The 25,748-nt window shown below is 43.9% G+C and overlaps 2 protein-coding genes across 3 annotated transcripts; both read right to left on the bottom strand.

The window, feature by feature from the left end:
* Positions 1-2,738: 2,738 nt before the first annotated feature.
* On the bottom strand, positions 2,739-11,957 carry LOC136491428 (COP1-interactive protein 1-like). Its single transcript, XM_066487712.1, has 9 exons — positions 11,772-11,957; positions 10,597-10,696; positions 5,412-9,893; positions 5,068-5,292; positions 4,819-4,977; positions 4,323-4,481; positions 3,967-4,125; positions 3,581-3,727; positions 2,739-3,496 (listed from the first exon to the last, which is right to left on the bottom strand). Exons 2-9 carry the CDS (start codon positions 10,666-10,668, stop codon positions 3,278-3,280), a joined length of 5,622 nt encoding a protein of 1,873 aa, XP_066343809.1. The 5' UTR covers positions 10,669-10,696; positions 11,772-11,957; the 3' UTR covers positions 2,739-3,277.
* Positions 11,958-19,732: 7,775 nt separating this feature from the next.
* On the bottom strand, positions 19,733-24,898 carry LOC136493664 (gamma-aminobutyrate transaminase 1, mitochondrial). 2 transcript variants are annotated; one of them, XM_066489765.1, is made up of 19 exons: positions 24,116-24,208; positions 23,873-24,003; positions 23,679-23,763; positions 23,440-23,512; positions 23,235-23,332; positions 23,002-23,094; positions 22,447-22,520; positions 22,210-22,248; positions 22,009-22,097; positions 21,832-21,908; positions 21,669-21,743; positions 21,381-21,428; positions 21,205-21,288; positions 21,029-21,116; positions 20,847-20,925; positions 20,671-20,761; positions 20,516-20,594; positions 20,233-20,348; positions 19,733-20,148 (listed from the first exon to the last, which is right to left on the bottom strand). In XM_066489765.1, the coding sequence occupies exons 1-19, from the start codon at positions 24,191-24,193 to the stop codon at positions 20,077-20,079; spliced, it is 1,569 nt and encodes a 522-aa protein (XP_066345862.1). In that variant the 5' UTR covers positions 24,194-24,208; the 3' UTR covers positions 19,733-20,076. The 2 variants fall into 2 exon arrangements, with proteins under 2 accessions (XP_066345862.1, XP_066345863.1); XM_066489766.1 differs by lacking the exon at positions 24,116-24,208 and adding an exon at positions 24,712-24,898 and having other exon boundaries at positions 19,734-20,148.
* Between the last annotated feature and the right edge of the window lie 850 nt (positions 24,899-25,748).

Below are 25,748 nucleotides of genomic sequence, written 5' to 3'. Positions count from 1 at the left end.
AGAGGTGACAACCCTTGATCTTTGAAGAGGTGAGGATCTTGAGGTGTGTCACACCGGTGTGCTGCGTTGGATTCAGGAGGAGCAAGGACTAGGAGTTGCGCTAGTCTAGCTATCGGATTCGACGCCATGGGCGTGCGGGTGCGAGTGGCACGTGAAAGTGGAAAGGTCGAGTGAGAAAGGGATCGAGACTCCTCAGGAGGGATGGTCGATATGTTGTTCTTTTATTTCAGCGTGGAACACACTTATAGACCACTACATCGCTTAGTATTATGAAAATACAACAATAACTATCCACTTATGTACTTTCTCTGTTTAAATTATAAGACGTTTTGACTTTATTGAATACACAACTTTTCTATGTATTTAGATATATATTGTAACTAGATATATTATATTATATATAGTAAAAAATCCAGAATGTAATATCAAAACGTTTTATAATTCAGAACTGTGGGAGAAGATCTCGTACCAATAACCCGCTCAACATTGCTCATGCCTTTATATCCGTGTCCTTTCTCATTCATTTCATCGGTGCAATATAATCGTGCAAAAGTGGTCAGGATGACGATGATGACCGATCCCAGTTCCCAGCGGCTGCAGCCTTAGCAAGCAATTCAAAAGACCATCGCTCGGACGAGACAGCAAAACCATGCTACAAAATCCACAGCGTGGATTAGGCCCTGTTTAGTCTCTGGGTGTAAATTAGGTGTTACTTTGGGTGTCATGTGGGGGTATCGCATGGGGTGTTCGGATACTAATAAAAAATAAATTACAAAATTCGTCAGTAAATCTAATTAACCTGACATTAGCACATGTGTTACGGTAGCACTTTATTATCAAATCATAAACTAATTAAGCTTAAAAGATTCGTCTCGCAAATTAGTCGTAATCTGTGTAATTAATTATTTTTAGTCTATATTTAATATTCCATACATGCGTCCTAACATTTGATGTGATAGGGTGTAAAGTTTTTGGGTGGAAACTAAACAAGGGCTTAATCACCGTACCTGCATGCATGCTGACAGAGGAACAAAGCTAATGATGGACTTTATTACCGGGCCGCTAATTAGTACTGTACGAAGAACCTGTCGTGTAATTAACCAACCAAGCTTTTCATCAGACATGAAATGCAAGTGCGTGTCAGTGTCACCACGTGGATAGAGATCCATCCTTGCTTAGCAGCTCTCATATACTAGTAATCTGGTAGGGCACATCTACAAGAGTTTCCTAAACCTATTTTCAATTTTATTTTTTGTAAGATTAAAAAAAACCTATATTCGATAACTCATTATCTCAACTTCTGATCTTTATGCACTTAGAAAAATTGATTCAATCGCACTAAAAGATACGCACGTGTATCCAATCGACCAATCAAGAGTATCCAATCGATAAATCTTAAGCTAGGACATAGGGAAGAACACAGAAAAAATACGGAACATACCTCTTCTTTATTAATAGAATTTGGCACTGGTCGGTTCGTTAAAAAAAAGAACAAGGAATGTGTAAAAGTGACCAGAGTGGTTTAGAAATAGTTTAGAATTTCTAATACAAAATTATCTTCTAGCTTTTAGAAGCTATACATTGAAAATGGTTAGACAAAGACAACAAATATACTTCCTACTTTTCGTAGTGACTCGAAAAACTCGTTGATTTACCAATTATTTTTTAGAACTATTGGAGATGCTCTAAGCAAGGATGATTCAATTAGGCCCATTCAGCTGATTAGATTTTGGATGATTTTGGATGATTCAATAGTATTTTATGAGAGAGAATAAGCTAAAACAAGCTGAAACGAGCTGAGAACTGAGCAGCCGAACGGGCATAATCCGCAAACAGTTTAGGACCACATTGTTCCAATGAATATAGTACTCTTAAAGAAAATACGATAGAATTTATTTTTTCAAGTCATACTCTCCCTAACAAAAAAATAGAAATCTCGCCTTTTTAAGGACTCAAATAATCATCAATTTAATAAATATTTACAAAATACTAATATTTATTATACGTAACAAATATCATTAGATTAATACTAATCAAAGATATATTTTTTAGTAAATATATTTAAAGATACAAGTTCTAATAATATTTTCTATAAATTTAATCAATACTGTTTGATTTCTCGAAAACAAGACTATTATTTTTAATCATATGGATTATATAGGTAAAATATAAGTGGTGAAATTTCTTTTGTTTTGAGGGAAGATGGTGACATTGCTTGCTTACCAGAATTTCACTTTTTTTAGGATCTCCAGAATTTCACAAGTGCGCGTCCGTGTCTGGGCCTCTGAGGGCGGCCTTGACAGTTGGGCTCCGCGAACTGGGCGTGGATGCTTGGGCCGGCCCAGAGCGGGCGACGGAAAATGGCAAAGGAGGAGAAAGAGGTAGGCCCAGGGTTTCTTTTAGTTGTCGCATTTTATATATTTTACTCTAGATTATTGTCGCATCGCTCGCAGCAGTGCACTGTGCACAGCACCAATTTGGGAGAAATCAGTTAGACCCTGTTTTCGATGTGCATAGTAGATTTTTTTTTTTGAATCCAAATGCTATTGTGGAAGAAGTTTGTATGATTGAAAGTACTATTCTTTTCTTGGCATTTCTTAGATGGACGTTATAACGAAGCGACCAAGAATTTGTACTCTCCTTTGGTTTCACGGATGTTTCATCTGCAGAATATGGCATTGCAGTTTGCAGAAGAAACAACAAATACTTGCTGCAAAATTAGAGAATCTGAATCCAACTAGTGTGCAAGGAACCTTCTGATCTGATGTAAGTAGCATCTCTCGTTCCAGCAATTCAGCTGTACATCAAAAAGCACTGCATGTGTTGAATTTGTACATGGTAACAAAACTTACACTCTCCGTACGAGCATATAGACATATAGTAGCAAAGACTTCATGTTTTGCGTCCCTGGACTTCTGATCTTTACAGAGAAGAAATGCACACGGAAACTTGCTGTCGGCAAAACCAGTTGCATGCAGTTGGCCTTTTGCATGCAAAGGGTAGGAATGAACAAAAATGAAATTCCTTGCCCCCCTTACCCCAAAAAAATGAAAATTAAGACAAAACTCAACAACAGGAGAATAAAAAGGCTTCCAAGATCTCCGACTTCTCCCATAAAGTCGTCGAACCATTACCACCAAGGCCACCAATCCTTTCAAACTTCTGCTGGCTAAGCCCTTTCAGCTACAAATTAATAACCGAGTTTTGCTGAGAGCCATATTAACAGTGGGATTTTCCATGAGCTGATGGGCATCAAGAGACTTCCACAAACTGAGCACTAGTATCGCTTTCCAAGAAACACGCCGATGAGTATGGACAGCAGGGCAACTCCCAGAATGAACTTGAAAGCCATGATGCCAGAAGGTTCTTGTACTTCTTGCAGGGTTGGGCTCGGCGTGGCCTTGTCAGCAGCCTGAGTTCTGTCTTGCTGTTTGACTGAACTTGTTGATGAATCCAGGCTGAATTCACGGGATCTCGACTCCACAGCATCCATTACCTGCAAGGAGATCATGCAATTGTTTACTGTTAACAACGGACCAAGTGTAACCAAAGAGATTCCATAGCCAAGTGCTCTGCTTGCCTGTTCCTCAGACTTGGAATAAGCTAGCTGCAGCTTCTGCTCAAGGTCCTGCACCTTCTTCTCCAATTCAACACTCTTGCTTACTTTTTGTGTCAACTTGTTGAACTCTGTCGTGACCTCAGCAAGTTTATCCCTCTCTTCTGTGACCTGGAAAACACAGAAAAATTCAACGCAAGAGAAAAACAGTTGCAAACTAGCAAATGCATCATCCAATTTAATCATTTGGTAAATTCCAATGACACAGGGACGTCCTGTATTAACAACAACCTAAAAGTATGGCAACTGCAAAATTGCAAAACTCCACTATGTTATTTTATTATTTGCTGACCATTTATACGATGCTGTTTTTTTTCACTATTAAATATTGCTGCATGGATAATATTTACCTTCTGCTTGTAGTGTGCAGCAGCTGATTGTAACTTCTGTGTAAGATCTTCAATTTGTTTCTCCAAGTCCGTGGCATACTGGCGCTGAGCTTCCAGCTCATCCAGTGAATGATTTTGATCCGCTTCCCATTGAACCTCCCTTAGAGAAACTTGTTCTTCCTGTCAAAAGAAAAAAAACAACCACTTTAAAAAATTCCACTGGTACCAGAAATACTGAAGTATCCAAGTAAAACATAGCTTTTAGTATGTCATCTAGTTGCCACAAAAACCTATAGGAACCACAACCTATGTTAGGTCCAACAAGAAACAGGTGAATTAAGACATAGCCCAAAATGAAAAACTCAAAGAAAAGCCACCTTTTGCTTGTAATGGATCTCAGCTTCTTGGAGCTGTTGTTTAAGAGCTGCTACTTGTAGTTCCAGCTCCTCAGCACGCTGCTGCTCAGCTTCCAGACGATCCTCTGAATACTTCCTAAAAGCGTCCCACTTTATCTCTCTCACAGAAGCTTGTTCTTCCTGGAAAAAAAAATCATGTCAAAACTGGCTCCAACTAATTTTGAAGAGAGAAATGTCAGAATGATTTAATTGCCTTGGTTCCAGAGTCAGACAATGTCAAGACTATTGAGAACGAGGCAATACAGAAGGAAAATAAAGACACATAAGTTATCAGTTATTAGATATAGAAGGAAAACCAGGACACATAAGTTTCATCTCCAAACAATAGGAGGTTATATTTGTCCATAATCTAAAAAAAGAAGGAAGCTATATTTGACAATCCCTTATTTGTTTAGCAATAAGGCTTGAAAATAGAGCAATACAATATCGACAAATATATTTAATGACACCAGTTTACCTGATTTGCTATGGTATGGTAGGCACCATCCAGTTCCTTCCTAATTTCCAGCAACTGTTGTTCTAACTCATCTTTGTCATGCTGTAGGCCTGCGTGTTCCTGCATCTTGGCTGTTAGTGCTTCATTCTTTTCAGTTGTCTCCACTTGCATGGTCTTTATCTGAAATTAGTACATATGTTATACAGATGAGATATCATTCTCAGGTCAAATCCCAAATAGTTTGGAGAGAGATGAACAGGGGACACATACCTCCTCCATGTACTTTATCTCGGAAAATGTAATCTGTCGCTCAAGTTTTGAGATGTGAGACTCTTTTTCTGACTTGTCTACCTTAATTTCCTCCTCCAACTTGGCTATTGCATCCTCGAGCTCTTTCTTTGTGGTTTCATATTTATCACTCAACATCTGCTTCTCTTCCATTGTATTTTGGTACTTGCTCTTCAGTTCTTCGTGCTCTTGTATAGTAGAAGATACCTGAAAATTGTTCTACTTAGTTAAACAAAAAAAAAAAACCTTTTCTTTCTACTGCTATGTATACGAGAACATATATTGAAGCTACAATTAAGCGGAAATTTTGACAAGCATGTCACTACCTGTATTTCTAATTCTGCTTTGCGCTCGATCATTCCATCGAGCGTTTTACGCAGCGAATGAATCTCTTCAGATGCCTCCTCCTTTTCTGCTACTGCAGCAGCAAGTGCAAGTTGTAAATCGTTCAACTTGTTCTGATGTACTTCCAACTCCTCATTCAAACTACTATTTGCTTGAGCCAAGCTTTCCTTCTCTGTAAGGAAATGCTCCAACTTGCTATGTGTCTCTGCAAGTTGTTCCTCCAAGATCTTTATCTTCTGTGAAGCTTCATCAAATTTAACCTTATGATTCTCTTCAGCAGCAGCAGCTTCAGTTGCCTGCTCCTCATAATATCCCAACTCAATTTCAAGGGCATCCAGCTTCTTACACAATTCTTTAACTTCACCTTCTTTCTGTGCTATTGTCTCAACAGCCTCATGGAGCTTAGCTTCAATTTCTTCATTTTTTGATTCAGCTACAGAATGGAGCTCCAAGGTTCTTGTGTGTACCTCTGTCAGGTGTGAGATTGCCCTCTCATGAACAGCTAGCTTCTCTGAAGCTTCTTCCTTCTCAGCATGAGTAGAGCTAAACCGTTCCTGTAGATCATCAAACATGGCCAGCTTAGCATCCACTTCCTGTTTTAATGCCTCGTTCACACCAGTCAACTTTTCATTCTCAGCTTCGAGCAAAGCCAGCTTCTCTGTCAATTCTGTAACTTCAGCTTCTTTTTGTGCTACCTTTTCAAGAACTTCACGCAGTTGACTCTCAATTTGTTCATTCCTAGATTCAGCTACAGATCGGAGCTCCAAACCTCTTGAGTGTTCTTCTGTCAAATCTTCTAACTTTCTCTCATGAATAGACAGCTTCTCTGCAAGTTCTTCTTTCTCAGAATTTATAGAACTATACTTCTCCTGCAGCTCATCAACCATTACCAGCTTAGCATTGATTTCCTGTTTCAAGGCTTCATTTACATGCGTCAAACTTTCAATCTCGGACTCAAGTGCAACCAGCTTTTCATTCAAGTTTCTCAACTCAGCCTCTTTCTGTCCTACTGCCGCAAGTGCTTCCCGCAACTGAGCTTCAATTTCTGCATTCCTTGATTCAGCTGCAGATTGGAGTTCTATACCTCTACTATGCACCTCCGTCAAATGTTCTACTGTCCTTTCATGCTCAGCTAGCTTCGCAGCAACTTCTTCCTTCTCCGCATGAGTAGAATTAAGCTGTTCCTGAACTTCATGAAGCATTGCCAGCTTAGCACCAAGTTCCTCTTTCAGGGTCTCATTTGTTCCACTCAGCATTGCAAGCTCAGCCAATGCCTGCTCTGCCTTTGACTCAGAATCAGAGACCTTGATCTTGAGTTCTTCAATGGTGGCCTCATGAGTAGAAATCTCTGACTCAAAGGCTTCGAGCTCCACTTTGATGGCCTCCACCTCTTCTGTTGCTGCAGTTGCTCTCGATTGATAAGATGCTGCTTCTTCCTCGGCCAACTTCAGCTTTTCAGACAGTTGGTGGCACTCTGTCTCCTTCTGCGTCAAGCTGTCTGCGGACTGTTGAAGCTTCGTTTCTGTATCTTCAAGTAAAGACTTATACAGAGCTTCCAAGTCTAGTTTCTTGGAAGTGGCATGTTCCAGCGCTCTGCCTTTGTGCTCCAACTGCTCTTCTGCAGATTTAAGCTTATCAAGCACTGAGCTTTCTCTAATACCCAGAGACTGCAATTCATTTTCCACCTCTTCCATTTTGCCACGGACAGATTCCAATTCATCCTGCAAAGTTTGGACCTGCTTCTCTGCTTCCAAATGCTTTATGGTTGTTTTCTTTGACAGTTCTTCAAACTTATCCTTTTCTTCATTAACTTGAGCCAACTTTTCTGACAACTCAGCCTCCAATTGCTTTGCTTCTGCTAATGAAGTCTCGAGATTAGCTGATTTATCCTTGTATGCTTCAAGCTCCCCACAAAGTTCATCAATCTTCATATGACAACTACTACACTCTGCTGTAGCAGCTTTAAGCTCTTGCTCAAGATCTATGCTCGTTTTCTCAGCAGATGTTAATTTAGACTCCAACTCACTGAGCTGCAGCTTCAGACTCTGTTCTGAAGCAGTTAATTCCTGATACTGAGTTTCAAGCTCTGAAATCTTCTGCATTGAGGACTCAGCAGCTGTTTTGGATGCAGTGTGCAGATCATTAAGGGATCTCAGATTTAGCTCAAGTTCTTCTTTGTGTGATTGTGTTACAGAGAGAAGTGATTTTGTTTTGCTATGATCATCATCGATATCCTTTAGCTGGGACTCCAGTTGACTGTACATGTCATTATTAGTGGAGAGCTGCAGGTTCAGATCAGCAATGTTGTTTTGATGGTGTTCGTTTTCTTCTGTTAATTTCACCAGCTCTTGTTGCAGATCCAGCACCTTTGATTCTTGGCTCTGCAAACTCTCTTCAAGAGATTGCTTTTCCTTCAAGCTCTCTTCAAGTTTAGCTTCGTATTCTGCAGTTAGTTCTTCAATTTTCTTTTTTTCTTCAGTTATTTGGCTCAATGACTCCATAAGCTCCTTCTCTTTCTCGCTTGCTGCTTCCACCACAGCTTCAAGACTAGCTGCTTTTGTCTGATAAGCTTCTAGATCATCAGAGAGCTGTGAAGCCTTGCTTCTATACTGCTCAAGTTCTTCTTCAACCCCCTTGAGCTTTTCATATGTGTTGTTCAGCTCCTGCTCCAGCTCCTGTGTCCGTGAGTGTGCACCTTCAGCATGAATCTTTGATGTGTGAAGCAAATCTTCCAGCTCCAGACTTCTTTGCCGAACTGAATGCGCTTGTTCTTGATGCTCTGAACATTTATCAGTCAGCTCCTTGACTTCTTGTTCAAGTAGCTGATTTTTAGACGCCGATGAATCTAGGGAGGATTGTAGCTCGGTAATTTTTTCTTTGTATCCCTCTACACTGGTCATTGTTTCTTCAAGCTGCATTCCTCTTTCTGCTGATACAGCAGCTTCTTGTTGAATACGCTCTTTCAGCAACTCTATTTCTTCACTTGCTGCAACTAATTTATTCTCAATCTCACTGAGTTGTTTCTCAAGGTCTGAGCCTTTCTTCTCAGCAGCTTTGACACTTGCCTCAGCTTCTTTTAGCTCTAAGTTGAGTGCCTCTTCAGCTGCACGCATTGCCTGTATTTGTGCTTCAAGCTCGAGAATCTTCTGACTTGCATTTTCTCCAAAAGCTTTGGATTCACCATGCTGCTCACTGAGAGAGTTCAGATTCAGCTCCAACTCTTCTTTTCGTGACAGTGCTTCTGAGAGGACCAATTGTGCTTTAGCAAGCTCATCTTCGGCCTGATGCAGCATGGAATCTTTCTCAGAAAGTTTTGAGTTAAGATCAGCAAGCGACCCTTCGAGAGTTTCATTTTCATCCTTCAAGTTGTCAAGCTCAGCCTGTAAGATGAGTAGCTGTTCATTTTGCTTCTCTAGTGCAGCCTCACTTGTTTGTCTGTCTTTTGACTGCTCATCAAGTTTTGTCTCCATTTCCTGCAAACTCAGAAGCTTTGCTTGTAGTTCCTCAAGTGCAGTAGTAAGTTCAGTCTCTAGTTTAAGAGTCTTCTCTTTAAGAGATTCTTCAGACGAACAATGGAGATTCAACTCTTCAGTTAGTTTACTGATATCAGCATCCTGGGAGGCAAGCTTCTGTTCCAAATCTGCCACTTGTGACTTTGACAGCTCCAGTGCCTCTTGTACCACCTTGAGTTCTGAGATTGTGTTTCTCAGCGATTCTTCTATTTGCTGATGGTCAGTGGCCTTATCTTGATGACCCTTTACCTCCTCTTGAAGACTGCTAATATGTTTTTCCATTTCTTTCATGTTTGACTGTGCCAGTTCCAGCATCCTATCAAGTTCTGAGGCCCTCTTTGCCTCCTGTGCAGCATGCAAGCTTCTTTCATCCTTCAGCTCTTCAAGTTTATGAAGCTTATCTGCTGATGAATCCAATTCAACTTCAATTTCTTGAATCCTCTTTTTTGAGGTTTCAAGCTCAGAACCCAGCTCCTTCAGCGACTCCATTGCTTCAGCCAGCTCCTTATCTTTCATAGCAAGAGAGCTTTGAGCTTCTTGTAGAGAACTGTAGTGCAGGCTCTGCTTATTTTCTGCTTCTGTCAAGTCCTTTACCAGTTTGTCTTTTTCAGATTCAAGCTCCTCAATACGACTTGTCAGCTTTTCCAATTGTTCTGTTTGTTGGTTCAACATTGAGGACTCTAGATGTCTTGTGTTTCCTGCAACTGATTGTTCTTCAGGTGCTGTTGTTTTTTCTTCTTGTGTTTCACTTTCTTCTGTAACAGGAGATGTATCAACCGTAGTACTTGGAGCGGCCATTTCTTCCTCCACTTTTGCTGAATCGAAGTTTTCCTTCACATCTATAAGCTCAAACCCATCAGATCCTGTTCCATCGTCTTCATCATTGTGTGCTTCCTTCACTTGCAAATTTGTATTACCATTCGGTATATTTTCTTTTTCATCATCGTGTGCCTGCGAAAATGGCATTGTTAACATTCAATGGTCTGTTTGGAACTTCAGTTTTCAAAAGAAATAAAGGTTTTGTGAACTTGAAGAGCTGAAGGATGAATAACAGTGTGGGAATATTAAGCATTGCTGGTAGTTTTGTAATTTCTACCATTTTCTATAACCTTATTAATGCAGCGGATGCAAATATTTATGACCTGAAACTGAAAACTGCATTTGGCTTTCTAATATAACCGCAGCAAACCAATCCCGAAAACTGCATTGCAGTATTCACGGTGCAGCGCAGTAAGACTTTCATATTATGTATATATACAATATACTAGAATCAAATATAACCAGGATACCAGAGAGATGAAGATCAGCACAAGGTACTTAGAGCATTTTTTTAGCAGCTAGCAACTTATTTTAGTCAATCCAAACAGGGCCTTAGCATGACAAACACTGAATAATGCTTATAGAAAGAAATGAGTTCAGCTAGAGCAGTTTTTGGTGCCTCGGGGAAATGTGTGTATGACAGGTATTGGAAGCTAAATGTTTTCAGTTATTGGAAATGTGTGCATCTCAGGGCATTAGCAAAGCTACTGCAAGGGGCATCAGTCAAACATCATAAGTGGAAACCGACAACAAGACTCTTGTTACTCAGTGGGCATTAGTGGAGGATAGCATGATCTCATCATCGTCAGTCGTCACCAGGGACATATTTTCTTACCGGCGTCTTATCAGGAACCTTAAGATCGGCCGTCTCTGGAGCGCTTACTTCGGCAGCCTGTTCGACTTCCATATTCCACAGCTACTTCAGCTGTCCGTCCCTGCAAATTGCAGCAAGAATCACCAGCATCAATCCCTGAATCGAACCATATCATAGATAAAACAAATAATGGCACACAATCTAAGGCACAAACTCATTACAGTCCAACGGCATTAAAAAACGGGCTTCTTTTACAGCCTGGACGATGAAGGATACAGAGAAAAAGGTATCAGCTAGAATCCAATGTGTCCACAGTGTAAAGTAAAAACATTCTGGTACTCGGAAAGGATTAGGTGGTTCCTTCTCACGCCGAAGCTTACCAACAACAACACGAAATTCGATCGGAAATCGATTGAATCTGAACCGTGCAAAGGTGCTCAGCTCACAGAACAGACCGAAAAGACCACACATCGATGAACTCTCTGTTCGCACGACTAGATAAAATCTTTTTTTAAAAGAAAACATTAGATTATTTGATCTGAGCTCACTGACCCTTGAAGCACAAGATTGAAAGCACCGAACACAAGGATCGACAGCAACGCATAGCAACCAAACAAGTAAAAAAGCAAAAGCCAAGAGACAAAGACGACAGCCCGAGCTCACCAACCTCCCCCCGATCGTCTAGGCGTCCACTGCCTGCCTACCCCGAGCGGGGACATGGCATCTGCAGCGCCCGCGAAGTCAAAGAGGAGCGAGCGCGATCCGATCGGAACGAGAGTAAACACAACCACCGGTTCCTGGCTTCCTGCCGCCGGACGGAAGGTCGCAGATCGATCGAAACACCGGAAAAGGAAACGGAAGCAAGTATGGAAGGGCGAGGCAAACGAGGAGAGCCACGGCAATCCTCGTAGCAGATTCCGGATGCACAAGCACGCATCGGAGAAGCCGAGAACCAAACGCCAACGAGGTTGCACGGCGACTCCAGCGGCAGAGCCAAATCCGATCGGAATGGCAGCAACATAGAGCGAAGCGAGGAGCCGAGGACCTCCGAACCAAATCAGGCGGCGGGTCGCTGCTGGACAATCACTAACCTCGAACGCAATCGGACTCATCAAGAATGAAATTAAAAAAAAATCTGGCCGTTTCAATACAAAGTAACTAAGCAAGCTTTCCAATCAAAAGAAACGGAAGTTCACCTAGGATTGGGATTAGGAAGAGAGGTCACGGCGGTCCGATCCTTCTTCCTCCTCTCCCTCGGCGGTTGCAGGCGAGCGAGCGGCGATCAGCCACCAGAAGTAGAACCAAAAACCAACCCCGGCAAGAAGGGAGGGAGAAGCGGGTGGATGGAGAGAAAAAAAGGAGAGAGAATCTTTTTATTTCGTCGGGGGGTTTTTTCGTCGTGGGAGGGTTTATATGTACCTTGCTGGCGGTGCTGCGGTATGCGTACGCCGGATACGTGCTGCTAAGCTGGCCGCGCCCGGCGGGTGGGACCCGCGTGCAGTGCCAGCGGGGGTTACTGGGCTCACCGCCCTGTGACCTCACCTCCTCAGCGACGGCCCCTGCCGTCCTGCCGGCGGTGTACGTGCGGGTGGGGCCCACGTGTAAGCGGGTGAGGGGCGGCGTGATCAAAGTACGGTGTTGCCCCTGGGCCCGACAGACTGCGCATGTTAGTACTGAGCTGACGTGGATTGGACACAGATTTGTAATTGCATGAAACATTTATCTTTTTTTTTTAGAATCACACGGTACACAGACTCTTACAACACACATGCATACTCACTCCCTATGAACACACGTATGTAAATTCTACCCCTATGAGCACCTACAAAGAACTGAGCCGGCAGATCTCGAGATTCACGAAGTCTCACGAGCGTATTGTACAAGTTTATGGAGTGTTCCGTGAAGAATAGGCCCTTGTTTGAATTAAATTTTGCAGGTCAAACCGTCACCGTAGTGGAGTAAATTAGAGGGTGTTTGTTCTTTAAACAAACATTAATTAATTATATATGGTTAGAGTCTATTAGCTCTTATTAGCATGTAATAGGCTCATATTTAGTCTATTGTCACATAATAGGTTAGTTTTTAGTCTAGGATCCAAACATCTCATAAGACTTCCGTGGTGTTTGGTTCCCATAAATGTATCGATATCCGATTGCGCAGAGGGGAATATAAAACGATACTCATATTTGGTTAGCGTTCGACCGTTATCAGGTATCACGTTAATAGATTCAGCCTATTCAAGTTCGGTAATGCTATATGTCTGGCGTCCGACGCGCTTCTTCACCTCCGGACGCGGCTCACGCTCCTCCACTCGCTCCCCTCGCCTTATCCCCATCCACCTGCTCCACGTCGCTCAGCCCGTTCCATACGGAGACGCTCACCGCCGCTCCCTCCCGAGCCGCTCGCGGCAACGCCCTACCCGAGACGTGCGCCCCCTGCCCGTCGCCCCTCCCTCCCGCTGTGACCCCCATCCCACATGAGAGGGGGGCGACGGTGGCGGCTTCCGGCGAGCCGCCCCTCTCTCCCTCCCCCTTCCTCCTTCCCTCCATGACCTCCATGTCACCGAAGAGGAGGGCGATGGCGGTGGCTTCCGGCGAGCCGCCCGTCCCTCCCTCCCTCCGTGACCTCCATGCCACCGGAGAAGAGGGCGACGGCGGCGGCTTCCGGTGAGGTAGGTGGGTCCTTCTCTGGATCTAAGCCCTCCTCTTCCACCTCCTCCTCCTCCTCCTCTAGATCTAAGGGATGCGGCGGTGGCTAGGGTTCCGGCGAGCTCCCGGGGTCATATCTCGCCGTGTTGCAATGGTTTTTTTTTATGTTGCAACAGATGATTTTGAATGTTGCAATGGAATTTTTTTGGGTTGTTGTAACAAATGTTTTTGCAATGTTGCAGTAGTACTGCTTGAGATGTTGCAGTATGTTTTCAGTTGCTTCAATCTCATGTTGCAGTAGTTGTTCCATGTTGTTGCAAGTGTTTTTATTTCGAGCGTTTGTTTCATATGTTTTACACCAGTGTTGCAATAATATGTTCCAAAATTTTCAGTTCCTTCAACCTATTGTTGCTGCAGTTAGTTCGATGTTGTTGCAATAATATGTTCATGATGTTTCAACTGCTTCAGCCTAATGTTTCAGCTGTTGTTCCTTGTTGTTGCAATAATATGTTCATAGTGTTTTAACTGCTTCATCCCAATGTTGCGGCTGTTACTCCTTGTTGTTGCAATATATATGTTTCATGGTGTTTCAGCTGCTTAAGCCTAATATTGCAGTAGGTGTTTCCGTGTTGTTGCACGTGTTTTTATTCTAGCTTTCTATGTTGTTTGGTCGGGGAGGGGCGAGCCAGGACGGATGGGGGCGCGTGGTTCGTCGGAGTCTAGCGAGCGGAGGTGCTGGGGCCGGCGGACGCGGGGGTGCTGTGGCCATGGGGGGCGCTTGGCATGAAGCATGCTCGTCGCGTGCGTGGGGCGACGCGACGGGCTGTGGGGTGATCTGGGGGCGTACAGACTCGCGCGACACACAGGCTAGCGTGGCTCTTCGTAGGCATCGCGGGTCGTGGGTTCATCGGTGTTAGTGGCGCTCTTTGTTCGACGAAGACGCATCAGCGGCAGTTCGCGCGGGCGCGCGATCTCCGGGCGGCGGCGGCGGTCCATGCTGCTGCCCTGCCCTCGTACCATCGCCAGCGGGTCTGCTCCTTGCGCGCATCGCCGGGGGTGTGCTGGTAACGTGCGGTGCAGAACTAGGGAAGGGGTGCACGCTAGGGGAGGGTGGACTGGGAAGCGAACGAGAAGGGTCAAACGCTGAGGAGCGTCCGGACGCTAGCACCCGGATTAGAAAGGGCGCTAGCAGGTTTGATTCCGCTCCTCCCCGAGCGTTAAAGCATTACAGCGCAGCGCTGGTGCAGCGCATCTGCTCCACTTGCTCTCAATAACATTACCGTGCCCCAACCAAACAAATTAAGTAATCACTGATGCCCACCGCTGCTCCCTCCTTAATTCAATTCCCAAACCGTTTACGTTACCGGTGAGTAAACCAAACACCTCGTTCGTGTTACAAAGTCATACGGCCACCGACACATGCCTAGACCGTAGACTAGAGCGATGATCGGGTAAGTGAAAAAGTGATCAATTTCTTTCTCATCCTTTTCTTTTCCACGCTCTCTAGTCATGCCTGGGTCCAACAAATCAAATTAATGTAATGAAATATGTATAAAAAATTTCTATATTTGGGCCACCAAAATGACAACGTACAATCTGTATTCCCACACCAGGTCGTTTTCACAGATCCCACTTAATTAACACCTTTCCCTTTTTGGTGGTGGATTCTCATTCAAGACTTATTACACTAATGATATACATTAGCATCATCCATCACTTTGGTTGTGGGAAAATGATGCATCGATAATGCACTCCAAAAGCAAAAGGTGCTTCCATCGTGCACGTCTTTAAGGTTTGGATTACCTTGCAAGCCTATCCCTCCGTTCATCCGCAAACAAGAAACTCCAATCATTTTCAGGCGTGTGTGTGGCCTCTGTCAGCACGATCGTCATGCTCCTCTCTCGATCTCAAACCCAATTTCAGTGACCATAACCAATTATTCGGGAATTATTGGATGATCTGATTCTGATATGTACGTGTGGCTACAATGAATATGCATGGACCTTCTTCTCTTGACGATAATCTGCATAAGAAACTGTCTCGTGCTATCAAAAAGGCCGCAACTGCGTTTGCATATATAATTGGCAAACTTTTAGTTAATGGATTTTGTATGAAAAAAAAATAAAGTCCACGTTTTAGCCAAATGGAACAATCTTAAGATTATCCATGACTTGGTCTTCCAAGCGAGACCACTTCCATCCACAGACAAATATATAAGCTAGCACAGGACAATAACGCCCATGTCGTCATGCATGCTTGCATGTAACTTGTGATAAGCTTCGAGTATGCACCAACCAAAAGATATAAAAAACACTGGAAAATTTAATGTTATATGGTTATTTTTCTATATCTTGCTACTGGTAGGATGGATGGCAGATTGGCAGGCACGGCTGGCCACCGCAAATAAAGAGAGGCTTGCAGTGCAACTGCCAGGTTGGCAGGAGAGGGAAATAGCGGCCTGTGTGTGCAGGTGCTGGCATCATGGCACAGACCGTTGCAGCTCAGCCACAAACTCCATGACAGAGTATGGAAGATTTTAGAAATGGAGGGAGAAAGAGGAGTGATGCCACTGGCCATTGTGTCTCCGCGGGTTGGTCTCGTCGGGCCCACGGCGCAGTGCACGGCGGCCGATAATCCGCCGGCCACAGCCAGTCAGCCACACCGACCGCGGCGGCGGATTGCCTTTCGGCACGCTGACGCTGTCACTGTGCCCGCATGTAATCGTCTGTAGCTCAAGCTTACTAGTTTTTTTTGTGTCCAAAGGGCTTGTGTATTTTAGATTCTTACTACATATGATACAAATGTATGTATTGGTTGGGCAGTTTCTAAATCCTTTTTGTTTCTATCTCTGATCTCGCTGTCAGTACACGTCATTTCCAGATCCCACAGAATATTGCACGCATGTGAGGCGACACGGTGGCAGAGTTAGGGCGCGTTTAGATCCAAAATTTTTTGGATTTTGGCTCACTGTAGCATTTCGTTTGTATTTGGTAATTAGTGTCTAATTATGGACTAATTAGGTTCAAAAGTTTCGTCTCGTGATTTCTCGACCAACTGTGTAATTAGTTTTTTTTTCGTCTACATTTAGTACTCCATGCATGTGCCGCAAGATTTGATGTGACGGGTACTGCGCAAAATTTTTTGGGAACTAAACGGGGCCTTAGATCCATGAACTGGGTAGGTTTGGTTTACCATGAGCGGGCGACTCCATCAGTGGTTACATTACAGCCAAATAACCCTGAATCAGGTGAAATGAAATGCCTCCATCGATTTCTAGGTAGAACCACGGAGATGGAGCAGACAGAGCATCACGTGCGCTGCTGCCAATACTACATTTGCTAGTAGCAGCAGCAACCAAGGACGCCGGCACTGTTGCACCGCCGGATCGTTCAGTCCAATCAGCGGAACAGAAATGGTTTGAATAACGCACGGATTTGGCAAGTTCCTGAAAGCATGTACGTAAAGCTGCGACTGCAGGTGACTCGGTCGGCCCATCAGTTCAGTCGTCCATGTGGACATGCATCATGCATGCCCGTCCGCGCCATCGGAAAGAGGTCGCCATTGCGATGCAGCATCATTACACGCTGATTACCGCCCGCAAACACACTTTCTCACTGCCCAAGTCAGCATGCCTTTCTCTTTAATACAAAGAAAGAACCAGGACTGTGTTGTTATACACTTATACTATGACAATAGCTCAGAGAGCAGCGGCATTCAGGTTGACCGTTCGCAGGACTTATTGCTGATACGACTGATTTATAGGACTGATTTGTTGGGAGAGAAAAATATTATTCTATGACCGAAAAAAGTAGGACTAATACTGACTGATAAGCTTAATTTAACATAGGCTTCGCCTCTTTTTCTTTTTTCAGTTCAACATTTCTGCTGTACTGTACCATTCAAATCAACGTAGGCTGAACTTGACGAAATCCAAAGGAAGGGGAAGGCTGGCCGGCCGGCCGCTCGCTGACTAAATCATGGACGCCGGTCCCGTCAGGACGTCATGGCGTGCAAACACATTTCTTTCGCTACTACCGGTCTAGGTTTTCCACCGAAAATTCTCCAGCCGCCCCTGCGCTTTTCTTCCTCCTCCTGTCAACATCTCCACTCCAGCCTCCTCAATTTTTCACCTTTCTGAAAGCCTGAAAATTTGCTGCTTTGCTCTGCCCTGCCCGAGTTTCCGAGCAGGAAAACTGAACACTTTCCTCGTGTAATTCCTCCAACATTTGAGCCCGTCCTCGCCGTTGTTCCGCAGCTGACCTCGCTCGCCGTCTCCGATGGCACGTCGCTGACTTGCTGCTGAACAGTCGCCGGCTGGCGGTGGCGGCTGTTCCCTGTTCCTTTCAGCTTTCCGGCGAGGCGGCGGGCGGGCGGTCCTGAAACCGCAGGCAGGCAGGCACCGAAAGGCTTCTGTAACCGTCAAACGAATAGGGATCACCAGATCAGAGAGGAGGATTTGGGATTCCTTTTTCCAACGCTGACATGGATGTCACTGCCTTTCCCGGGCCCACGCCCACCGCCCAGCGGGCTTTCCAGCTGTGGCAGGGGCCCGCCATGTGTACTTGCCTGGCCCAGCTGGGCGCGGCCTTTGCGACCGACGAGAGTGACGCCTGGGCCCGTATCGCCAGCGGAACAGAGGTGCCCGTGCAACATTTGACCAGCTACAGTTTCAACAGCCTTTGAGTCCCATGATGACCCGGCGTTCCGTAATAAAAATAATAATAATTACAGGAAATAAATCAATGACCCGGCTTTTCTGACACTTCATATGTTTGCGGACGAGATTGAAACTGCAATTCCTTCGCTTTATTTATTGTGCGGAATATCTAGCGCCGGACGTCCGGCGCATCACGCGCGTCTAGATGTCCGCTCAAGTGCTCAACCCACTTGTGTCCACCCCCCCCGCCCCACGTGCACGCCCCCTCGAACGCAGCACCCATATCCACCGGCCCCAGTCCGCTAGCCCTTCAACGAGCCGCGCGCCTCCAGATCGCCCCGCAGCCTGCCGCGTCCACCTTCGCACCGCCCCACGTGCGCGACGAGCACGCCCCATCGCCCCCTGACCGGAGCACCCCCGTCCGCCAGCCCCCAGCGCCTCTGTCCGCTAGCCCCTCGGCGAGCCACGCGCCCCCGTTCGCCAGCCCGCGGTTTGCCCCGTCCAAACGACATAAAACGCTCGAATAAAACACTTGCAACAATATTCCTTATCCAACCCATAATTCTACAAAGAATGAAAATAACAAGTAAACCATATGAGCATTTTCTTCACTGCCGACTACTGCATCCAACGTTGCAAAAAACACAGAATGGACAAAGAAAAAACATTACACTGGTAGGATTCAAAGTACCAGGAAACCAAGCAGTGAACGAACTCTAATAAATTATGGAGGTTTTGACTTCTTTCCATTTTCTGTAGTATTTTCCTAAACAGAAAATAGTAAACATCCACCTACCATGCTTCACAAGTTACAAGCTAAATTAAGTTTTGAAAGAGAACAATTCCGTAAATTTTCATATTTGCAATACCCTAGTAGAAACTGACGAACCCAACTTGCCCACATGTACACCAAGCATCGGCATGCACGCTTATAATTGTTCTAAGTTCCCACATTAAGATTAATTTACCAACATAAAGATCCAGGCTGTGTGACCCTTCAACTGTTGCTTCAGTGTTCTTGTTGCATTGTTTGGTTTTTCCTCGAAACAAGCCGAAACATATTCAGGGCTAGGTACCTTGGAGCTTCTCTTTCAAGCCAGTTATGGTGTCAGAACCGAGTCTTTACGCCATCACCCAAAGTTATTTTGATTGAGGAGTTGAAGAGGAGACGATCAACATCACTGCATGGAAGCTCTGAGCCGATCCATGGCTTGGATTCCTCCACCCATTTTTGCCAGAGCCAGCACAACCGGAGAGCTCTTCCAAATCTATCAAGGTCAGGCACGCCTAAGCCACCAAGGTCTTTGGGTCTGGTAACTATTAGCCAGTTAATTGGGCAGTGTCCACCATTGGCATTCTCCTCCCCTTCCACAAGAACGACCTTCTGATTTTGTCAATATTCCTCCTAGCCCATGCAGCCAAGGGAAACACTGTGAGGTGGTAGGTTGGCATGGAGGAGAGGACCGAAGTTATTAGAGTGAGGCGTCCTGCTTTGTTTAACCATCTTCCTTTCCATTTAAGTAGCCTTTGTTCAATACGCTCAATGAGAGGTTGCACATGGACCTTTTCGAGCAATCTGGTGTGGAGTTGCAGCCCCAGATGGAATGGCAGCATTGGGGCAGGAGGCCGGATCTCCTCTTGCTCCATAGGGATCGGAGTGGGGAAGCCGACGAGGGTTTCGTCTGATGTGTTGCTCTCGGTGTTGCTCTCAGGGTTAACCTATAACAGCGTCTCCAGCAGAACTAGAACCCTAAGGCAACAGGGGCCTCGTTTTGGCAACTCGTGGGTTGGAGACTTTAACAGTGTGAACAATTTCTAAAGGTATATGTTTGTAGAGGGGATTGAAACCGCAATTCCTTCACTTTATTTGGGACCATTTATTATTGTTTTGCCTTACAAAGTTATATATCTGAATATTCTACCAGTAAGGATATACATGAAACCCATTATCTTCAGGAACTACAGGGCAGCTGAGGTATTTATTCTCGCCAATAAACGGGAAAAAACATCTATGTACTGTTTAAAAGTTCAGTCACCATTGCTTAGTGATAGAGCAGCTGCGACCTTGCACTTTAAGAACAGCGACGACCGTAACGGTGCGTTATTGCCATCTCGCAGCCACAAACTTTTTATTCACATGTATATGAGCTGCGACCGTCGCCGCCCAGCGTCATCCTCGTCGTCCTCCCCCTTTTGCTAGTTCTTGGATTTCAGGGCTGCCACCCTCTCCTCCGTGGCCTTGAGGGCTTCCCCATAGATGCTCACCAGCTGAAAAGGCAAAGCCATTGATGTTATTGGGTTACCACCGAGGCTTGAGGACAATGGAGATACTGTGAATTACTTATGGCACACCTCATCTACTTCGTCGGGCGTCATGATCAGCGTCGGCGACATCATGATGGCATCGCCAGCAACCCTGACCAGCATGCCGCGCTTCTGGCACTCCTCTCCAAAGATCGCACCAACGCCTGAAAAAGTATCATCCCACATCATACAGACCTTTAGTTTTCGGCAGATTCAGGTTGCGCTTTGGATCCAAGACAGTGGCATCTCTAGGCATCTTGGAACAGGATTAGTAAGCCTAACTCTCTGTTACATGCCATGCCATTGTGTACTAGCTGCAACATCGACTTACCCCATTCGGCAGGGAATAGATCGGTCGGTGATTTGTTGTTGGTGAATTCGGTTCCCATAATCATCCCTAAGCCACGTATCTGAAGTTCAGGAGCACTGTAGTTATGGATTTGAACCGAGTGGTGGGTTTCGCGATTCAGAAATTCAGATGCGTACCTCCCCGATAATTGGACTGTCCGCCAACGCCCTAATTCCATCCTGGAACTTTGGAGCAATGCGCTTGACATGACCAGGAATATCCCTTTCGCTGATGCCATTTTTTGCAAATCATTCATCAGGAACAACAGATAAATAACTCAAATATGTGTTACAAAAAGTGCAGCATATATTACCGATAAAGTTTCAGAGCTTCTATGGCCACAGCACAGGCAACTGGATGACCGGAGTATGTAAATCCATGAGCAAATGAACCTGTAAGACACGACATGTCAGCACATGCGATGTTTCGGGAAAACTCACCACGTGCCAATGCAGAAACACTATAGTTGATCTCACAGAAATTGCAGTAACCTACCAAGCTTATTGCTCTGGGAATGAATCACATCTGATATCTCTGGGCTAACAAGAGTTGCCCCGATGGGTACATATGCATTTGAAAGAGCCTGTTACAGTAAAAATGGCATTAATCTCTATACATCAGAATGTCATATATATAAGCATGTTCACATGTCAGTGAGACTCAAAATTCACCTTGGCCAATGAAACTAGATCTGGCTTGATGTTATAATAATCACATCCAAACATAGTCCCCAACCTTCCAAATGCAGTGATAACCTAGAATGCATTATCAGTCAACAATATCCACAAAAGTTATATTTTTTCCTTCATATTTGACATTGTTTGATTTCATAGAAAGTGTTCAATACCTCATCTGCTATGAAAAGAATGTCATACTTCTTGACCACTGCTTGAACCTGTTGACAGAAAACAAAATGACACAGAATAAACATTCGGAACAAGAATTCAAGTCCTTGACGTAGGCCTTTGTTTAATACACCAACAATAGCAATTCACAAACAACACCACTACAATGAGATGAAGGAAGAAAAGAGAAGAGGCAAAGAGGGATGGGTGAATTAAGCAAATATACTTTCAGAGAAGTTCAGTTTGTTCATAGAAGAGCTATCAAAGTATTGGAACTCGTAGTATATAACCTTTTCAAAATAGGTCTTTGGAGGAGGGATGACACCACCAGCACCCATCACAGGTTCAGCAATGAAAGCAGCGATCTGATAAATCAAAGATACCACATAATTAGGGAGACATTAAGCTTTGAACGTATTGACAGCATACAAGCTTTGTTGATAAGAACTCTACTGTTTCTGGTCCTTCTTTGAGAATAAGATTCTCTAAATTGGTGGCAAGTCTAGTCGCAAATTCTTCTTCTGTCTCACCTGTTCCGCACCAAATAGTTTATTAGCAAAATATGCAGCTCAATTTTACAGCAATTTTTCTTTTTCGGAATTCATCTAGCAAAATTTTAAATCATATTACCAGGAAGATGATATCGCCAGTAGTGAGGGCAGTCAGTGTGCAGAACAAAAGGTGCTGGTAGATCAAACTTCTGGTGCAGGGCAGGAAGACTAAAGATAGAGTTGCAATCAGAAAACTATTGAAGATTATTTATGAGTGTCGTTGGACATGCTTTAAAGATGTATGCTGGCAAACCATCATTTTTAGTATGACAGTACTCACCCAGTTAGGCTCGCTGATATCAATGTAGATCCATGGTATCTGCAACACGTGTATAACAAGCATCAAGCAGTAACAAAAGAATCTCAAAAGCTTCCAGATTTTCATAGAATGGAACTTGAAATCAGAGAACGTTGCAATTTTTTATCTGGAACCAACGTTTATGACAATTGTTAACTGAAGAAGTACAACAAGACCTTTCTTGTTTCAAGAACAAAATTTGATTACAGTAAAGCTTACGCTTTTGATCGTGCAATAAATTTCTTCTTGTTTGGCCTCCCCAATGCATTGTTATAATACCATACTAGTTTGACCTGTAAAATATAAGCATCAGTAATGGACCTGTCAGGAACAAAACCATGTTTATATCAAAGAGAAGGAAAAAACACATTAAAATGCTAGAATAGAAATCTCACGGTCTGCCAACTAGCTAGGTATATTTCAAAGAGAAATTGGGCCACAATCGACACATGAATATCATGATCAATGAACCAGCAACCATTTTAATGAGAGAGCACGTACATATTTCTTTAGCGATGTGCAATAAAATTCACTTTTAGTTGTGTGTTTAAGTTCTTTAAAGATGAGCGGTTGATGCAAAAATCACTATTTAAGTACTTTCAGTTATCTGCAGTAAAAGCAAAGAACAGTGACAGCGACACCATTGACGGTATTTCTTCTTAATATAATGTTAAGCAGCTCTCCTACGTGTTCAACAAAAAAAAACACCATTGATGGTACTAGGGGTCTAAACTGTAAACTGCAGAAAATAGTAGGTGCTATTAATAGTCACACCTGAGAGTCATTTGCTTCTGAACCACTGTTTGTGAAGAAAACTTTTCCCATTTCCCTTGCAGTGAACATGCTAAGGATCTCCTGTGCAAGATCCTGAAAGCAGCAGTACAATTCCAATAATCAATTTTGGAAATTTGGCAAGTGATTTTTTAGAAAAGAAACTAGGATAGAGACAGCAATTTCAAAATTGAATAAATAAACTAATAATAGACGAGCGATTCAAGAAAATGTACCAATGAAGGTTTGGTTGTGCGGTTCCAAAAGGAATGGTAGAAGGGTAATTTGTTTAATTGCTCAGTTGCTGCTTTGACTAATCGAGGCTCGCTACCACCTGAAGACATAATGCACATAGATTATGCAGAAGTAACAGATGCAAAAACATTGGTAAAGCCATAGAAATAAATGGTGGTACATTATCACAAAGTCAAGTGCACATACCTAAAGCTGTGCACCATAATCCTGCAAGAGAATCCAGGTACTTGTTCCCATTAATGTCGTAAACATAGGAACCCTGCATAATCAAATAGTAAGCTAGACTGCAAAACAGTACATTCTGTAAATGTAAGATAGGTATATAAAATAGTAGGCGTTCTAAATTTACTTCTCCGCAATTGAACACTATATTTCTATATTTCAAGAGATGTAACAAAAATAATGCTAAAGTTCAGAGTTGCGACCTCAGATCTCTCAATAATTAGAGGATGCAAATCATTGCTCTGCCAGCCAGCTGTAAAAGGTGCTAACATGCCATGGCCCTTAAACCTGGAAGAATCACTTTGCAGATCAGCAATAGGCAGTAGTTTACATGGTGTAACAGAAGTACAGAACACAACTGTGTGACAATTCCAGATAAGAGAAAAGAACTGCATACCCATTTTCTTCAGTTGAGGCAGACTGGGCAGATGGAGCTGAACTAAAATGTCTGACTGAGGCATCCAACAAACTATCCGCATGCCCTTGCAAACTTGCAGTGCCAGTTACATGCTTCAATAAGCTGCTTGCCTGTGGGGCAGGAAAAAATGATCGCATATGAGCTGTGACAATGGCCAAAATTTGGCAAGTGATGTCTGATGTCTGAACCACACAAATAGGTCGAATATTCATGTCATAGTACCTCAAGGCAGTATGTAAATGTGCAGCTCTGAATAAAGCATGGCACTTTGTGCGTGAAAGTCAAATAAAGGGATGGCATATCCCGAATAAGGAACCCAGCTTTGCATCACATGGGGGTACTACGACGCTAGGATTCGAAAAGATCGTTTCAGAGTCCACGTACAGTATAACCACACGTAATCGTAAGCATATGACAAGGGGGGGGGGGGGGGGGGGATTTAAGGTGGGAGCATACTTACCCTACTAATTTTCCACGAAAAAATTGTCAAAACGCTGGGTTTTTTTTTGTCAGTCCGCGATTTTAAAATCAGGGATTCCTAAAGTATAATCTGATACCTCGACTGCTACGCACCTCGAAGCAGCTGGTAATTAGAACTAGAAGCCGTACAATTTATCGTACTCTTTTCCAAGAAAACGTGAGAAGGGGCGCGACCAGAAGAAGACTACTTTGCAACCAAAAAAGCATCCAAAACAAGGTTTTCTTCCACTCACGCGATGCGAGCCTGTGAAATTCTGCCCACTGTACCCGAGAAAGAAGCCATCTTTTGCATGCATCTACTAGGAGCGTAGGACACAAGGTACATGGATAATCTTCACCTGGGCGGGGGCATTGGATCGGAGCAGGCGTCGCACGATCATCATCGCTCCCCGAGACGGAGGCGGGGACGGACGCCGGCGCACTAACGAGTTGCTGGAGGCAGGCAGAGGCAGAAGAGGAAGAGCGCGAAAAGCGAGGGCCCGAGGGGGCACGGAGAGACTTATAGGCAGGCCGAGGAGGAAGGCGAAGTTCGCGGAGGAAGACGTGCCCAACGGGTCCGTTCGCTCTGGCTTATCACAATCTATAATGTTTTTCTATAACAACGAAAACAGCTTTAACAGGCTTTAATACCAGCCGTCTTGGAATCTCTCCCCGTGCTCCGCTCTGATTTAACGCCAAATCCAACGAGGAGGCACGCGTACGGAGCTTGATGTGATTTTCTTTATTTATCATGTTCGTTTCTCTTGTAATCTATTTTTTTTAATTTATTTTTTGAGTTGAAATAGTATTTTTCTGTTTCAATAAATCAAACAAAATAATATTTTGACTTGTTTTTTCAGCGAAGCGAACAAAGCCATTGATGACGAAGTTTTTTCAGCGACATCTCTCGGGTCGGGTGTCAGTCGGGCCACGTGTGAGCAAACTACTCCGGTTTAATTATAGAGTTATTTATTTAGGGATTAGCGAGGGGATTTGCGATGAGAGAATCGGCTGTTTCCATCCCAAGATCGATCGATAATTGTTTTTGTTAGTCCAGCTATCGCCAATTCACCGTCCTTTTTCTCTCCAAAAATAGCACAAAGCCTCGCAGTCGCAGGTGCTGCTGCGAGTGCCGTGGCGCCTATGGAAAACAGTACTAGTACCTGCGGCTGCGTCCAGGGCCGAGGAGGAGCCGTGAAAGAGATGCCCGATCGATTGGTGCCTTGTTAGAGACTCCCTCCGTCCCTCCGTCAATGAAGGATTTTTTTCGAAGGTCAAACAATTTTAACTTTAACTAAATTTATATAAAAAATAGTAATATTCATGATATAAAATAAGTACCGTTAAATTTATTATTGAATTTATTTTTATAATAAATTTATTTAAAAAAATAAAT

This window comes from Miscanthus floridulus, chromosome 11 (assembly GCF_019320115.1).
Source record: "Miscanthus floridulus cultivar M001 chromosome 11, ASM1932011v1, whole genome shotgun sequence".
NCBI classification, from domain to species: domain Eukaryota; kingdom Viridiplantae; phylum Streptophyta; class Magnoliopsida; order Poales; family Poaceae; genus Miscanthus; species Miscanthus floridulus.
Note: the sequence above shows the minus strand (reverse complement) of the source record. Positions and strands in the feature narration are given on the sequence as shown.